This window comes from Phyllobates terribilis, unplaced genomic scaffold (assembly GCF_046119375.1).
Source record: "Phyllobates terribilis strain yellow unplaced genomic scaffold, ASM4611937v1 Scaffold_3__8_contigs__length_932513732, whole genome shotgun sequence".
Taxonomy (NCBI): Eukaryota; Metazoa; Chordata; class Amphibia; order Anura; family Dendrobatidae; genus Phyllobates; species Phyllobates terribilis.
The window spans coordinates 365,057,730-365,075,514 of record NW_027362763.1 but is presented as its reverse complement, the minus strand read 5'-3'; the positions used below and the strand labels follow the sequence as shown (position 1 = coordinate 365,075,514).

The window sequence follows — 17,785 nt, the reverse complement described above, 5'->3', positions numbered from 1 at the left end:
TCAAGGGATCGCAGCTGCTGCTTTCTGAGCTAACACATTTCCTTGCCTGTTTTATCACAGGAGTGTTTTTGCCACATCACCAGTCCTGTGAGCTCATCACTGATTTAATTTATGATGAGCTCAGAGGGATTGGGAGATGCAGCAGAAACACTCCTGTGAAAAATCAAGCAGGGAAATGTTTTAATTCAGAAAGCAGCTGCTGAAAGCCCTTGCTGTTTTGTCTGTATACTCACTTATCATAAGTGACTTATGCTTTCTCTCTTAGCCAGTAGCTGTGGTATGTGCTAACCATGAACTGGAGTAGCTCTCCATGGTCGGACACAGCAAGTAACAGCAGGGGAGCATTTATAAGATTATCTCAGCGCAGGAACCTTCTTTTTAACATATGCAATTGTGGAACTTATTATTCCAAGATCTATTGAGTAAAATGTACTTTGTTTGTGGAACAACCCCGTTAAGAGCATACCATATAGCAGAATTTGCAATTCCTGGTGAAATTCTTTCATAGTAAAATCTATTATTGAAAAATTAAGATCATTTTGTGTCTATGTACAAACATTTTACATAATTAAAGTGGACAAAACCCTCACCCCCCACCTGTGTCATACTGTTATGTTGCAGGAATATGCAGTTCAAAGTGCAATGTGCAAAGTAATGGTGTGGGCACAGGGGTTAATCGGCTGCCTTTGTCTACCAATGTCCGCACATGGGTGGGATACCAACAGTTGCTTTGTCATTTGTGAGGACCAAAGATGTCAAAAAACAAAGCCTGATAAGCAGCTTGTCAATTTTACACTGACAGGCACAATACACTGCTATACAGGAGGAACTGCAGTGCATTATTGAAGTGATTGCACAGTAAAGTCCCCCTAGTGGGGCTAAGTATCAATAAAGTTTTATAAAAAAAAATATATGTGAACAAATAGGCTTTTATCTGTACAAATTTCTTTAGTTGTTGAAAAATTAAAGACAAATATTTGCCATCATTGCATACACAATGAAGCAAACTATCTTATTAGTATATTATATATCTTGTCTGGCGCACGCTGTAAAAAAATAAAAACAATGCAGAATTGTGTTTGGTGACCCTACCATCCCCCAAAAAATAAATAGTTATCATAAAGTTGAATTTACCCTAAAACTTTCCATATATGTCAACGCATAAATAAACATATTTTGTCTTAATGACTATAAATTCAACACAAAAATGTATTTTCAAAATGTGTTTTATTGGTGCAAAAGTAGCAACAGAAAAAAAAGAATATTTTTCAGATTAAATATTTATGGCAACACAAAATTTGGATAAAAAGTCTTTGCAGCTTACAGTCCAAAGTCATGGGAGCGGCACTGCCAGACTCCTGATGACTTCCTTCAGATTGGCCAGAGTATTCATAAAGCGGGATTAAGAGGTAATGCTTATAACTAGTCAACCTCATTATTCTTCGGATTGTTTAGGTAGGGGCTATAGGAAATGTGTGCTTATAAAAACAGAACCGGCAAGCAGGGTGCTGTTAGAATTGTGGATGGGGAGAAGCACCAAGCAATGGTCCTGCGGCTGCAGCAATAAGCATATTTATTTAAAGGGAATCTGTCAGCAGGTTTTTGCTACCTTGTCTAAAAGCAGCCTGATATAGGCAAAGAGAAGCTGAATCCAACGACGCATCACTTAGATTTACTGGGTGTAGCCATTCTGACACAATCAGAGTTTTAAGATTTAACATGAAGCAGAGCTGAGGAAGCTAACCCCGCCCAAACCAGGCTCTGTATATATAATGTCCATAGACTTTGAGGTGATTATGACAGAACGGGGAGTGTTGGCCTAGCATGTACCTGCTGCTATATCACAGCAATGATAAGGTCCTGGTGCTAAAACAATCATTGCAAGCAAACAAAACTACTGAGCTTGATAAGAGAGGCATAGCTGAGATCTGTGTTTTAACCCCTACATCATCCTGTCTGCAGCCTACAAAGCAAAAACCAGCTGACAGATTCCCTTTAAGGATAATTGTGTACTGCGAGTCAAGGGAAAACCGCAAAGCCTAAATACGCTCCTGGTCATATTAAACAGAAATTAATATGCTTTGAACTTGTTCTATGATGCATTCCTTATCTTAGTATAAATTGTATGATTTGTGAATGATGTATGAATTGTATGTATTTTGGGTCACCCCCACCTTATTGTAGATTGTAAGCTCTTACGAGCAGGGTCGTCATTATTTTTGCTTTAATTATTGTATTATCTTTAGCTATTTTACTTATGATTGTTGTATATGAACCTCTGAATTGTAAAGTGCTGTGGAATATGTTGGCACTATATAAATAAAGATTATTATTTATCCCTCCACCTTCTTACAAAAAAACCCCACAGAGTATTAGCCATGCTATACTGGTAAACCCAACATATGCAAAATAATGGGAGAATGTCTACATTAATCAAGCAAAATACAATTTGAAATAATGTAACAATTTACACACATCTACATCTATCAAGCAAAATACAAGTTGAGATTATGTAACATTTCAAACAATATTATTGAATATACTTGCCCCTATGTTTGACCTCTTTCATGTCTGGGGAAGAAATTCGACATGATAATGCTATTGTACGTCAGTTCATATCATGGTTCTCAGATGACCAACTGATGGAGAAATGTAGGGCTTCCTATCTCCGTTTCCAGTGTCATCAGGACTAGTTTACAGGAGGGAGTAGGATAATTGTGAAGGTGCTGAACCAAAAGCAGCAGGTAATGTGTCACATGTGAATGCGTACATGTGTGTAGTTTAAGTGTTCTTCATCAGTTGTGTGTAACAAGCCTGAATAATAAACATGTATGAACGCAGGTGCAGTACACCTTATTCAGTAACATACCGTGCCCTGCTATACATTCTAGTGGCCTCACTGGAAAGGGGCACGACCTAGTGTGCAAAAAACGTCCACCAAAAAAGCGCCAAAATAGTGGGTGAAAATTTTAGTACAAAGTGATTTATTAAAGAGCATAAACCACTTAGAAAAAATCGGGTGCGTTATAAGATTGTAAAGTCTTTTGCACAAGTTTTTTGGTGACATTTAGAGATGAGCAGATGGCTTTGCTCAGTACTGGTCCATGGTCCAAGTCAGTGCTCTCTGTCCGTGGACACGAGCTGAGCAAATTTTCTGACCTTCTAGGATCCCAGGTTCGGCTTTTGATTTGCTGGGCGGGCACGTCGCCAGATGATAGGAAACCAAGCTGGTGAATTAAATGCTGCATTGAGGAACCCAGAAGGTCAGGAAATTTGCACAGCTCCTGTTCACGGCCAGAGAGAAATTAACCTGGCCATGAATTGGGGTTGCGCGAAGCCATGCTCTCATCTGTAGTGTTAATATATTGCAAATTTTGTTGCAAGCTTTTTTTCCAGCAAAAAAATGGTGACATTGACACTTTTGAAGTAAGGACGGGAAGATAGGCTTGGTTAGCTTTGCTAGTAGGTCTTACTAAGGCTTTAAAAGTTACAATTCTCACTCCAATAGGGTGAGCAGAGTAAAAACTGGAGAAACAGCTCTAGACAGAAGTGGTTAAATTTAAATATGCCGAACACTTTGATAAATATGGCATAAATAAAGGTAAGTCTCCAACTCTGTCCTCAAATAAAGGCATAAACATAGTAAGAGGATATTTTTATCTTTTATAACAGACAAGAACTGTTCTATCATGATCTTTTCACAGAGCAAGAACAGGGACCATACTGATGTGCTATTCGTTTTTCTTTATGCCAATTTCGCCATTTCCTTCGCTTGTCGATATTATGGATGTTGAATGAACAGGAGTCAGAAGTTGTTTGGTCTTCATATAGGTCCAATAAGGGTTCAGCATGAAAGTAAGTAAAATCAGGGAGAAGAAGAAGAAAGCTACATACAACACTGTGGTGGATTTCACCAGACGATCATAGTTGTTAAGAGATACCCACCACAAGTGATAGGTAAGGAACATGCGGCAATGGAACAAGTGAACCACAATCCACTGATCCATCTTCCAAATAAATGTTTGTAAGTAGCCAGCCTAGAAGAAAAAAATAAAATGCATAAAAATTATCCTGATAAGAGTTAAACAACATCCATATAGTTAGTGACTTCTCTCCTGAAACAATTTTCGTACAATAAATACACAATTTTCAAAAAATTGTTTTATTGCTCGAAATTCATCTAAAGTAAAACAACTTTGCAAGTAGTGAAATTTCTTTCCTATGCAGAATTACTGTACTTGTCTCTATGCTTACAATCAAACTCTATGTAGTCTGACCCTGCAATCACATGTGTCACGTGCATATTCTCCTATCTGTATGGTATATTATGGTCATGTTCACACATTGCAGCCACACTGCGTATGTTTGCTGCAACAAAATCACATTGTTTTGCTTCCATTTTCCAAAAACGGCAAAAATGTTATGGCTCTAAAAAATACAAGGACAAGGACACAACAAGTGAACGCAACGTGTAAAGGGTGAACAAAGTAAGATTTAAGTTTTTTGACTGTACAACTAATGTTGAGCAAAGACAAAGCTTCATTTTCAACTATGGCCCTCAAAGGGTAAGTATACTTTCTGGTAAAGTAACAGTATAAACAGTTGTGTGTGTACATGAGGAATAACACCATTTCTGACCATTATATGACTTGTATTTTGCATCTTCACCAGTTTTCCCCTCTGCATGCTCTATTGCTTTATTTGTAATTGTCTCTGAGCTGATATGATGTCTCCCAAAGTGCATCACACATAGAGGGAGTCCTACTTTTTATTCCTTTTTAAGCTCACATACAGAACCAGCAACACGAAGGACAATTTCCCTCAATTCTGAGTTGTTTATATGTGACTTCACCTCTGGGATGAGGTAAGACTTGTTAGAAAGCTCATTATGATCTTTGTGAATCTCCCTCTGCTTGTTTTTTCACTCTGCTCCTCAGTTCTCCTTCCTTTCATAGAATATAGTAGTAGGTTTTCCTAACACCTCACTGTGCTGGCAGTCCATCTAGTCTTGATGAAGACATATTTGAGCTGTTTTGTCAAGAGTAGATGGTGAGTTCTGGGGAGGGAGAAGTGGAAGCAGTGGCTCATAAGTGGAGAAAGTAGATTTTTCTGAAAATAAATATTATATATTTTTTTATTTGGCTGTACTATTGATTTAAGCAAACTCTACTGAAAGTACAATTCCTATTTCTTACCAACAATGTATTCTTACCTTTATTAGAATCCATGAAGTACAAGTGAATGGAGTCGCCATCTCTAATAGTAATGCAGCTATTGGCAAATAATGTCCTGCTGTACTGCAAATCGCAGCACCAAAACATCCAATAAAAGCGGTAATGTGGTGGGCAGCACTCGAGATTTCAAATATCCGGAACACAGAATTATATATGAAAAGAGCAACATTTTCATACAAAAAGAACCCAGTTGCTATCAAGATGATAAAAGCAGCCCACCCCTGCTGACCAGTGATTTTATCAGCAGCGAGAACTGGATCGATGAATAGTGCATTTAGACCAGCCACATAGCATAGGAGTCCAAATGATGCCCGTGTAGTTACAGTATTCCAACGTACCTTCTCTCTGGCAGATAGTGATCTATAAGTGGCAAAAAGCACAATAGATGCAATGTGAATAAATGCAAAAATGCCTACGTAAAATAAAAATCCTGCCGCTATCAGAGTCAGGCGGGTGTTCCATGATGAATAGTCCAAATCAAAGTCTAAACTGCTCAGGGCAGCCAAGAGATCACGGTGAGCAGCCATCTTCCAGGAAGAACGAGTCGTGTATGTGCCTTCTATTTGTATACTGGCATCTTCTTATTATACATAGTCCGGATAGCACATGTCAGCATTACCTGCAGAATGCAAAAATATACATAAAGGAACTGACAAATTGTCATGTAATGTTCTCTTATGTAAAAATTATGAGAGTCTTTCATACTACAAAATGTATGTTTTACTAAAGCTGTGACCACTGCTTGAGCAGCGACTTGATAGATAACAAATAAGACCAGGGCTGTGAGAATGCCAAATCTCAGGAAACTGGTATTCTCTCGAACCGGAAGCACTGGTGTTGGATATTCATACATCAATTAGCAAGTATCAGCTTTCAGGAAAATAAACCAGAAAGCCAAACCCTAATGATGACACTGGGTAGGAAGCAGAGCTTCTTTCATCAGCGTCCATGAGGAGGATCCTAGGAAACACCAATATTACCCCTAGTGTAGGGCTTGAGGGGGCAGTCAGATATTCCAAGAACACTAAGTGAAAAGTTGTACACTGCCCTTTCTGGTCCTAAAAAAGATTTGGTTTTACGCTCGTATAAATTATCTCATATTGTCTCATAAACAAGTCACACTGATTAGGCGAGTTAGGGACATGTCTTACAATTTGTCTCATTGTCAGGTATTCCACAGGGATGACACCAGGGAGATCACACAATATCTCACCGTTGCCGTCACTCTATCAGGATTTCGTCAGGGATACGCGAGCACACGATCCTAACTACTCACTACATAGGTATCAGCAAGTGACCAGTAATCAGCTTACCGATAGCCCAATTATTATTATTCTCAGCCACCACCGGCCAGATTTGAAATATAACACAGACATGAAATTGCAATGAATTGGGGTAGTGGAAATGGAATTGCAATGATTTGGGGAAAGCCTTAGAAGAGAGGACATAGAAGTGAAATGAATAGGGGGTGGGGGAGAGAACATCACTTGCGGGGGAGGCACTGGTCACGGCTCGCTCATTCTCTCTTTACAATGCGCACTGACAGTGCGCTCTCTTGCCGGCTCGTCACTTCTCATCAGGGCCAACAAGAGAACACATTGTCACTGTGCATTGAGAAGAATAGTCGGAATTGACAACTGAGGCATGCTAAGTAGAGTGGGAGCAGGAGGGGAGGTAAGCGCCAATACTTACCTCCTCTCCGGTGAACCGCGCTGTCTGTGTCGGGTCCCGAATGTTGTCATGGTGACCCGATGTCATCATGACAACATCCGGGTCACCAGACAGCAGGAAGTTACTTTGGTCATGCGCAGTGCGCGACCAAAGTAACTTCTCCCTCAGCAGCGCTTACAGGTTGCTGCATCTCTATGCCATATAAGTGATCAGACTTCGAAAAGTGAAAGTCCCATAGTGGGACTGATGTACGAGTTGAAAAAGTGTCAGAAAGTGAAAAAAAAAAATTGTAAAAATATGTTAAAAAAAAGAAAAAAATAATCCCCAAAAAAAATATATATACTGTACCCATGAATAAATATTATTGTGAAAAAAAAACAAAACAATAAATGTACACATATTTGGTATCGTCGCGTCCGGAACGACCGGACCTATAATACTGTCCCACTAGTTAACCCCTTTAGTGAACACAGTAAAAAAAGAAATAAAAAACTAAACAAAAAACGATGCTTTATCATCATGCATTATTAATGTAATAAAAATAGTACCGCTGGAAACGTCATCTTGTCCCGCAAAAAACAAGCCGCCATACAGCTCCATCAGCCGAAAAATAAAAAAAGTTATAGCTTTCAGAATAAAGCGAGGCAAAATTTTTTTTTCTACAAAATAGTTTTTATTGTGTAAAAGCGCCAAAACATAAAAAAAGATATAAATGCGGTACCGCCGTAAACGTACTGACCCGAAGAATAACGCTGCCTTATCAATTTTACCACACGCAGAACGGAATAAAAAAGCCCCAAAAAAAGATTCCTGAATTGTTGGTTTTTGTTTATTCTGCCTCCCAAAAATCGGAATAGAAAGCGATCAAAAAATGTCACGTGCCTGAACATGGTACCAATAAAAACGTCAACTTGTCCCGCAAAAAGCAAGCCATCACATGACTCTGTCGGCCTAAATATGGAACAATTATAGCTCTCAAAATATGGTGATGCAAAAACTACTCTTTGCAAAAAAAAAAGGGTATGTTAGTGTGACAGCTGTCAATCATAAAAACCCGATATGAATCTGGTATTGCTGTAATCGCACCGACCCGAAGAATAAAGTCGTCTAATCACATACCACACGAGGAAAGGCTTAACAAATAAACTCTATTGTTAGGATTGTGCTAGGATAGGGTTTTCCTAGGGTTAGGGTTGTCCTAGGGTTGTGCTAGGGTTAGGGTTAGGGTTGTGCTAGGGCTAGGGTTGTGATTTTTTCAAAAGATACATAAAAAAAAATTATGATGATATGGCGACTAGTGTTGACTGCAAGTGCTCATTACTTGAGTTTGCATCGGGTGCTCGGGTATGCACCGAGTATAGCGGATGATCGCGTGACATGCTCGAGTTTCCACCCCATATGCTTTGTGGCCAAAAAAAACCTTGCAGGGATTGCCTGCCATGCACGAGCAATCCCCGCATGTTTTTTTTGTCTAATAACTGTGAAACATGCGGGGTGGAGATTCGAGCATGTCACTCGAGCAACCGCTATACACGGTGCATACCTGAGTACCTGATGCAAATTCAAGTAGCAAGCACTTGCGCTCAAGACTAATGACAACTTATTCAATATGATGACCTAATGTTATCAACTTCTCTGTCGTACCTCTGGGTTCAAAATGTTCGCTATACCCCTTGATAAAATCCTAGAGGGGACTAGTTTCCAAAATGGGGTTACTTGTGGGGGGTTTCCACTATTTAGGTGCATCAAGGGCTCTCCAAACGCAACATGGCGTCCGCTCTCAATTCCAGCCAATTTTGCATTCAAAAAGTCACAGTGCTCCTTCCCTTCTGAACCCTGCTGTGTGCCCAAACAGTGAATTTTCCCCACATATGGGGTATGGGCGTACTCAGGAGAAATTGCACAAACGTTTTTTGGGGTCCATTTTCTCCTCTTACCCTTGTGAAAATAAAAAATTTGGGGCTAAAACATCATTTTTGTGGAAAAAGTTAGATTTTTTTGATTTTTATGGCTCAATGTTATAAACTTCTGTGAAGCAGCTGGGGGTTCAAAATGGTCACCACACATCTAGATAAGTTCCCTGAGGGGTCTAGTTTCCAAAATGGTTTCACTTGTGGGGGGTTTCCACTGTTTAGGCATATCAGGGGGTCTCCAAACGCAAAATGGCATCCGATAATTATTTAAGCAAATTTTACATTCAAAATGTCAAATGGCGCTCCTTCCCTTCCGAGCCCTGCCGTGCACCCAAACAGTGGTTTTCTCCCACATATGGGGTATCGGCTTACTCAGGAGAAATTGCACAACAAATGGTATGGCGCAATTTCTCCAGTTACCCTTATGAAAATGCAAATTTGGAGGCTGAAAAACATTTTTGTGGGAAAAATGTGAAAATCTTATTTTTACGGCTCTATGTTATAAACTTCTGTGAAGCACCTGGGGGTTCAAGGTGCTCACCACACATCTAGATAAGTTCCCTGAGGGGTCTAGTTTCCAAAATGGTGTCATTTGTGGGGGGTTTCCACTGTTTAGGCACATCAGGGGCTCTCCAAACGCAACATGGCTTCTGCTAATTATTCAAGTAAATTTTACATTCAAAAAGTCAAATGACGCTCTTTCCCTTCCGAGCCCTGCTGTGCGCCCAAACAGTGGTTTGCCCCCACATATGGAGTATTGGCATGCTCAGGGTAAATTGCACAACAAATTTTGAGTCCATTTTTTCCTGTTACCCTTGCAAAAATAGAAAAATTAGCGTCTAAAGTAACATTTTTGTGAAAAAAGTTAAATGTTCATTTTATTCTTCCACATTCCAAAAATTCCTGTGAAGCAACTGAAGGGTTAATAAACTTCTTGAATGTGGTTTTGAGCACCTTGAGGGGTGCAGTTTTTAGAATGGTGTCACTTTTTGGTATTTTCTATCATAAAGGCCCCTCAAAGTGACTTCAAATGTGGTGTGGTCCCTAAAAAAATGGTTGTGTAAATGTTGTTGGAAAAATGATAAATCGCTGGTCAACTTTTAACCCTTATAACATCCTAACCCAAAAAAATTTTGATTCCAAAATTGTGCTGATGTAAAATAGACATGTGGGAAATGTTATTTATTAACTATTTTGTGTGACATATCTCTCTGATTTAAGGGCTTTAAAATTCAAAGTTTGAAAATTTTGAAATTTTCAAAATTTTTGCCAAGTTTTCATTGTTTTCACAAATAAACACAAGTGATATCGAAGAAATTTTTCCACAATCATGAAGTGCAATATGTCACGAAAAAACAATCTCAGAATCAATGGGATCCGTTGAAGCATTCCAGAGTAATTACATCATAAAGTGACAGTGGTCGGAATTGTAAAAATTGGCCTGGTCATTAATGGGGTTAATAGTAGTGTTGAGCGAGTATGTTGTTAACCCTTTCGCTGAGTATGCTCGGGCCGAGCTCCGAGTATTTACAGCTGCTCAGTGATATGGTTGAATCGCTCCCGTGTGCATGATTTGCACCTGTCTGACAGCTTTATTACATGTGAGGAATGTGTAAGAAATAGACATTCTTCACATGTAATAAAGCTGTCAAACAGGTGCAAATCATGCACACGGGAGCGATTCAACCATATCACCGAGCAGCTGTAAATACTCGGAGCTCGGCCCGAGCGTACTCGGCGAAAGGGTTAACAGAACATACTCGCTCAACACTAGAATACCTTTCAATGGCTAACTGAAAAGATGGTAACCAACAGTAAGCATAAAGGTTCCTTTATAATTAGCAGAGTCACCTGAAGCCTGAAAATGAAGTCAGTTCCCAACCAGGCCCCGTCATCCACGGTCAGGCACAGTGCTGGAGGTTAGGGATGGCTGGGCTTCCTGTAGTCACAGAGAAGAACTTTCACTTTCTATTTCTCCATTTTTTTCTACCAGTAAATGTCTTCACACAAAAAAATAAAAAAAGTGAGAGCAATATACAGGTAATTGTCCTGTGTGTAGGCACTAGGTTACACATATATGCCTCTATATGTACATGTATGTGTACGCAGAGTATATGTGTGTGTATCTGTATGTAGTATGTGTATATATATATGTAGTGTTTGTGATCTACCAGACAGCAGGGGCACCTATGACAGTGACATCCGCCCCCTTCCATAGTAACCGTACACATTGCCTTCCTGCTGCCACACTGTACATTGCAGGAGCCATTACTGGAGTGCTGCAGAGCTGCCAGCATTTATCACATTGCTCACTGCCAGCCAGGGCACACATGGCAAGGATGACACTTATATTGATGAAGACATTGTATAACTTGACACTACAGACAGATCCGCACTTACCAGGCAGCCGCTGATGACCCGATCGCGCAGATCACACCGCGCTACTGAGGCTCACACCGCGCTACTGAGGCTCACACCGCGCTACTGAGGCTCACACCGCACTACTGAGGCTCACACCGCGCTACTGAGGCTCACACCGCGCTACTGAGGCTCACACCGCGCTACTGAGGCTCACACCGCGCTACTGAGGCTCACACCGCGCTACTGAGGCTCACACCGCGCTACTGAGGCTCACACCGCGCTACTGAGTCACATCCGAGCATCACAGCGATGGTCAGTGCTCAGCGTCACGTGATCACAGCGAGTCCTAACTTTTCAGGAAAGAGGGGGGAGAGGGGGTGGGCGCGGTGCTGGGGCTTCTGCGGAAATGACAGCGCTGCCTCCCGTCTGCAGTCAGTGCTCAGCGCGGTGTGGCGGACACACTGTGTGCTGGAGACAGTAACCGAGGAAACGGGAGGAAACTGCGCTACTGTCCGCTCCGGCCCCGTGCTGGTTATCTAAGCAGGAGAACACATAGACTTGGCTTTGTGGCTGCCGCCTCCTTGGTGTCTGCTAGCTTCCTACACTCCTCTGTCTGGCAGGAGCTGGTTTTCTTTTCTTTTTCTTATGGAAGTCTATGACTGACGATGACGAATGTTACTGTAAGGCCACGTTCACACATTCAGTATTAGGTCAGTTTTTTACCTCAGTATTTGTAAGCTAAACCAGGAGTGGGTGATATATACAGAAGTGGTGACTGTTTCTATTATACTTTTCCTCTGATTCCTGGTTTTAGTTTACAGATACTGAGGTAATAACGCACCAAATCCTGAAAGGGTGCGTTCCCACGGTCAGGAGCCGCTGCGGTTTTGCAGATGTGTGTTCTGCCACGTCAAACCCGCAGCTTCCAGCCGTTACAGCTTAGTGGATGGGATTTGTAGAAATGCCATGGCCTCTATGCGTCTGCGGCTCACCCACGGAAACTGACATGAGGCGCATTTTTCCAGACCGCAGTATGTCATTTTCGCTTGTGGGTCCGCCTGCAGGCTTTCCCCATAGACCTAACCTCTATGAAGAAAGTCCACAGGTGAAAAAAAAAATGGCGCCTCTCATTTGCATAAAATGAGCAGAAGCTGCAGGCGGCTATTCCGCTGTGTTAGGGCCACAGGCGGCTCCGGACAGTGTGCACATACCCAAAGTGTGCATGTGGTCTAATCTCCATAACAGCCTTTTTTTATTATAAGCGACATACGTTTTCCCCACTCCCGACATTACACCGAGGTGATAAAACATGGTGTGGACATAGAGGTGTGCTGTGCTTCCTATACAGAGGATGACGGTAATAGCACAATGTAAACCACAGTGCGGCATTCAGTGACATGATGGAGGTATACATTTGGCGCAAGCGGAAAACAGCAAGTAAAACAACATAAGAAGAAGAGCTTCTATAAGTACTCCCTGACGGGTGAATGAGGCTTAATCATATGTCTACACAGTGATAAGGGAGCTGGAAAATCTATTTCTGATTTGCCCATGAATCCAAGGTAGAAATTTCCAGTTAAAGGGAATCTGTAGACTCGGAAAACGCCATTTACCTGCAGTATTGAACTGGAGGAAATAGGGTTAATCTGCAGGTTAATAGTGTTACAATGCTGTCCTACCACCTGACTGAAAGTGCAGCTACAGGAAGAAAATGAACTTATTTCCTCCCAGTAGCCAGCTGTCATTCACATGGCGTGCACAATCACCACTCACTATAATGTGAGCGACAGCGGTAAGCAAACCCGGCACTTCGAGTGACAGTTCGCTCTGCAGATACACTCCGCACCCTGAGCTGTCAGTCAAACTGCTTTATACCCATGTCCTGCAAAAAGGACGTTTTCACGCCTGCGTGCTGGTATTCCTTTATTATGGAACTTCAATCAGTCAAACTGCTGGGACGTTCTTACAACCGCTGCTCAATGTGTACTGAGCGCTAACTGTTGCTGCTTCATGCATAGCCCCTATGATTAAAAGCCAGAGGAATAAAGTTCATCTTCTCCCAGGCAGCATTGAAACATTATTAACCCCCTCATGACCGGAGCATTTTCCGTTTTTGTGTTTTCTTTTTTTTTCTCCCCTTCTTCCCAGAGCCATAACTCTTATTTTTCGGTCAATATGGCCGTCTGAGGGCTTATTTTTTGCGGGACGAGTTGTACTTTTGAACGACATCACTGGTTTTACCATATCATGTACTGGAAAACGGGAAAAAATTCCAAGTGGGGTGAAATGGGCAATTCCACAGTTGTTGTTTTTTTTTTTTTTTTTACCACATTCACTGAATCCTAAAACTGACCCACCATCATTATTCTCCAGGTTATTACGAGTTCGTAGATACCAAACATGTATAGGTTCTTTTTTTTTTAAGTAGTGAAAAAAATCCAAAGTTTGATGAAAAAAAAATGTCACCATTTTCCGAGACCCATAGCGTCTCCATTTTTTGGGATGTGGGCCTGGTTGAGGGCTTATTTTTTGCATGCCGAGCTGACGTTTTTATTGATACTATTTTGGGGTAGATCCGATGTTTTGATCTTCCGTTATTGCATTTTATTTCAATGTTGCAGCGACCAAAAAATGTAATTCTGGCGTTTAGAATTTTTTCTCGTTACATTGTTTACTGATCGGATTAATTCTTTTTTTTATATTGATAGATCGGTCGATTCTGAATGCGGCGATACCAAATATGTGTATGTGTTTTTTTTTTTATTGTTTTATTTTGAATGAGGCGAAAGGGGGGTGAAAAAACTTTCATATATTTTTTTATATTTTTAAGAACTTTTTTTTTACACTTTTTGCATGTTTCAATAGTCTACATGGGAGACTAGAAGCTACACTTATCTGATCGTTTCTGTTACATACAGGCAATGAGCAGATTGCCTGTGCGTAGCAGTATTGCTCACTGTGGCTCAGGGTTAGCACTGCAGCCTTGCAGCACTGGGGTCCTAGGTTCAAAATCCCACCAAGGACAACATCTGCAAGGAGTTTGTATGTTCTCCCCATGTTTGCATCAGTTTCCTCCAGGTTCTCTGGTTTCCTCCCACACTCCAAAGACATACTGATAGGGAATTTAGACTGTGAGCCCCAATGGGGACACCAATGATAATGTATGTAAAGCGCTGTGGAATATGTTAGCGCTATAGAATAATAAAGATTATGAGCGCGAACCATAGCAGCATTTAGCTAGTTAACAGCCACAGGTGGATCTTGATTCTACCTGCGGCTGTTGCAGGTACATATCAGCTGTCATGGGCCCGGTTTAGTGCAGGCTCAGCACCGGAGCTCGCGCTGAACAAGGGGTTATGACGTGGTGCATACTATTACATACCACGTCATAAAGGGGTTAACCTGCAGATTTATCTGCAGGTAAGTAGTGTTTTCCGAGGTTACAGGTTCCCCTTAACCCTTGGATTTCTGCAGCAGGTATATAGTGTTCATGTATTGTGGAATCTCATTCAATGTGGCTAATGCATGTGGAATCCACAAGTCGTTTCACACAGAATCCGCTTCATTAAGTAACTGGACACATTTTTTTTCCCTGTGACACGGAAAGATTTGACTTGCTTCAAATTTCAAACTCCATACTGGTTGTCTATTTTTTGCATGGAAAATTGATAATCTTATTTGTTCGGCCAGTGTTATATTATGGTGCTGAAAATATGCAGCAAATATGGAAAGCGTGCATTTATCCAATGAATGCACATTTCTTATTGAAATTATTAGAATCGTGATTTCACACTGACTTCGGTGTAGAATCCACGCTAGAAGTGCATGAAAAGAAAATTAACATGCCTGGGAAACTATTTAGAGAACATCAGCACAATATACAGGTGCTTCTCACAAAATTAGAATATCATCAAAAAGTTTATTTATTTCAATTCTTCAATACAAAAAGTGAAACTCATATATTATATAGAGTCATTACAAACAGAGTGATCTATTTCAAGTGTTTATTTATGTTAATGTTGATGATTATGGCTTACAGCCAATGAAAACACAAAAGTCATTATCTCAGTAAATTAGAATACTTTATAACAACAGCTTGAAAAATGATTTTAAAATCCGAAATGCTGGCCTACTGAAATGTATGTTCAGTAAATGCACTCAGTACTTGGTCGAGGCTCCTTTTGCATCAATTACTGCATTAATGTGGCGTGGAGGCAATCAGCCTTTGGCACTGGTGAGGTGTTATGGAAGCCCAGGTTGCTTTGATAGCAGCCTTCAGCTCGTCTGCATTGTTGTTTTTAAACCAGGTATTGGTGCTTTTGGCAGTGTGGACAGGTGCCAAGTTTTGCTGAAGAATGAAATTTCCATCTCCAAAAAGCTTGTCGGCAGAGGGAAGCATGAAGTGCTCTAAAATTCCCTGGTAGACGGCTGCGCTGACTTTGGTCTTGATAAAACACAGTGGACCTACACCAGCAGATGACATGGCTCCCCAAACCATCACTGATTGTGGAAACTTCACACTAGACCTCAAGCAGCTTGGATTGTGGCCTCTCCACTCTTCCTCCAGACTCTGGGACCTTGATTTACAAATGAAATGCAACATTTACTTTCATCTGAAAACAACACCTTGGACCACTGAGCAACAGTCCAGGTCTTTTTCTCCTTGGCCCAGGTAAGATGCTTCTGGCGTTGTCTATTGGTCATGAGTGGCTTGACACAAGGAATGCGACACTTGTAGCCTATGTCCTGGATACGTCTGTGTGGTGAAGCAATGACTCCAGCAGCAGTCTACTCCTTGTGAAACTCCACCAAATTTTTCAATGGCCTTTTCTTAACAATCCTTTCAAGGCTGCGGTTATCCCGGTTGCTTGTGCACCTTTTTCTACCACACTTTTTCCTTATACTCAACTTTCCATTAATATGCTTAGAGACAGCACTCTGTGAACAGCCAGCTTCTTTAGCAATGACCTTTTGTGGCTTACCCTCCTTGCGGATTGTGTCAATGACTGTCTTCTGGACATCTGTCAAGTCAGCAGTCTTACCCATGATTGTGGAGCCTACTGAAACAGGCAAAGGGACCTTTTTAAACGCGTAGGAAGCCTTTGCAGATGTTTTTGTTAATTATTCTAATTTACTGAGATAATGACTTTTGTGTTTTCATTGGCTGTAACCCATAATCATCAACATTAACAGAAATAAACACTTGAAATAGATCATTCTGTTTGTAATGACTCTATATAATATATGGGTTTCACTTTTAGTACTGAAGAACTGAAATAAATTATCTTTTTAATGATATTCTAATTTTGTGAGAAGCACCTGTACACTGCTCAGCATAAATGAGTACACCCCCTTTAACCCCTTTACGACCTTGGGATTTTCAGTTTTTGCATTTTTGTTTTTTGCTCCCCTTGTTCCCAGAGCCATAGCGTTTTTATTTTTTGGACAATATGGCCATGTGAGTGCTTATTTTTTGCGGGACGAGTTGTACTTTTAAACGCTATTACTAATTCCAAGCGTGGTGAAATTGCAAAAAAAATGCACAGTTGTTTTTTTTTTCTTTCCACTTTCACTGGATGCTAAAACTGACCGGCCATCATTATTCTCCAGGTCACTACGAGTTCGTAGACACCAAACATGCATAGGTTCTTTTTTATTTAAGTGGTGAAAAAAAAATCCTAAGTTTGCTAAAAAAAAAAAAAAAAAAGGTGCCATTTTCCGAGACCCGTTCCATCTCCATTTTTCGGGATCTGGGGCCGGGTGAGGGCTTATTTTTTGTGTGCCAGGCTGACGTTTTGATTGATACCATTTTGGGGTAGATCGCCCGTTATTGCATTTTATTGCAATGTTGCGGCGACCAAAAAAACATAATTCTGGCGTTTGGAATTTTTTTCCCGTTGCGCCGTTTACCGATCGGACTAATTCTTTTTTTATATTGATAGATCGGGCGATTCTGAACGCGGTGATACCAAATATGTGTATGTGGGGTTTATTTTTTATTATTTTATTTTGAATGGGGTAAAAGGGGGGTGATTTAAACTTTTATATTTTTTTAATTTTTTTAAAAACTTTTTTTTTTTTTTACACTTTTTGCTTGCTTCTATAGTCTCCATAGGAGACTAGAAGCAACAACTGTCTGATCGCCTCTACTACATAGAGGTGATGAGCAGATCACCTCTATGTAGTAGAAATGCTCCTGTACTATGAGCGCAGTCCAATGATGTCAGAAATCAAAGCGTGTACCAGTGTTGCGTCATGCAATCCCTGTAGCCAATCAGCGCTGGCTTTACTCTACCCGCCTTCAGATGTATCACATACATCTGGAGGAAGAGAGAGCAGAAGCACATCTATGTGTCACAGGCAGAATACAGACAGTTATTTACCAACCAACCACAGGTCTCCTGACCTGAACTTCACAGCCTCATATATGCTCTACTTGCAGCAGCGCAGGACTATCAGGCTGCCTGTGTCTTCATCGGCCGATCGGACACTGCACCTTTAATTGTGTTAGTGTATGTGTGCCGACCTGGCTGCGTCCCAGTTAGCAGATACGGCCATGACTGCAACCGTGTGTGCTAAAAATGACATTACGCAGCGCGCACTGCA

General features: G+C 41.0%; 1 protein-coding gene across 2 annotated transcripts; it reads right to left on the bottom strand.

Moving 5' to 3' along the window:
• Positions 1 to 1,208: 1,208 nt before the first annotated feature.
• On the bottom strand, positions 1,209 to 11,657 carry LOC141259420 (protein CLN8-like). 2 transcript variants are annotated; one of them, XM_073675373.1, is made up of 4 exons: positions 11,219 to 11,657; positions 10,670 to 10,757; positions 5,213 to 5,853; positions 1,209 to 4,037 (listed from the first exon to the last, which is right to left on the bottom strand). In XM_073675373.1, exons 3-4 carry the CDS (start codon positions 5,759 to 5,761, stop codon positions 3,732 to 3,734), a joined length of 855 nt encoding a protein of 284 aa, XP_073531474.1. In that variant the 5' UTR covers positions 5,762 to 5,853; positions 10,670 to 10,757; positions 11,219 to 11,657; the 3' UTR covers positions 1,209 to 3,731. The 2 variants fall into 2 exon arrangements, with proteins under 2 accessions (XP_073531474.1, XP_073531475.1); XM_073675374.1 differs by lacking the exon at positions 10,670 to 10,757.
• Positions 11,658 to 17,785: the final 6,128 nt, after the last annotated feature.

Excerpts from the sequence above, each read along its gene's own strand:
- LOC141259420 (XM_073675373.1), bottom strand. The coding sequence starts at position 5,761 with ATGGCTGCTCACCGTGATCTCTTGGCTGCCCTGAGCAGTTTAGACTTT. Across the intron at positions 4,038-5,212 it reads CTTCATGGATTCTAATAAAG|GCTGGCTACTTACAAACATT; the intron begins GTAAGAATACAT and ends TTTTTCTTCTAG.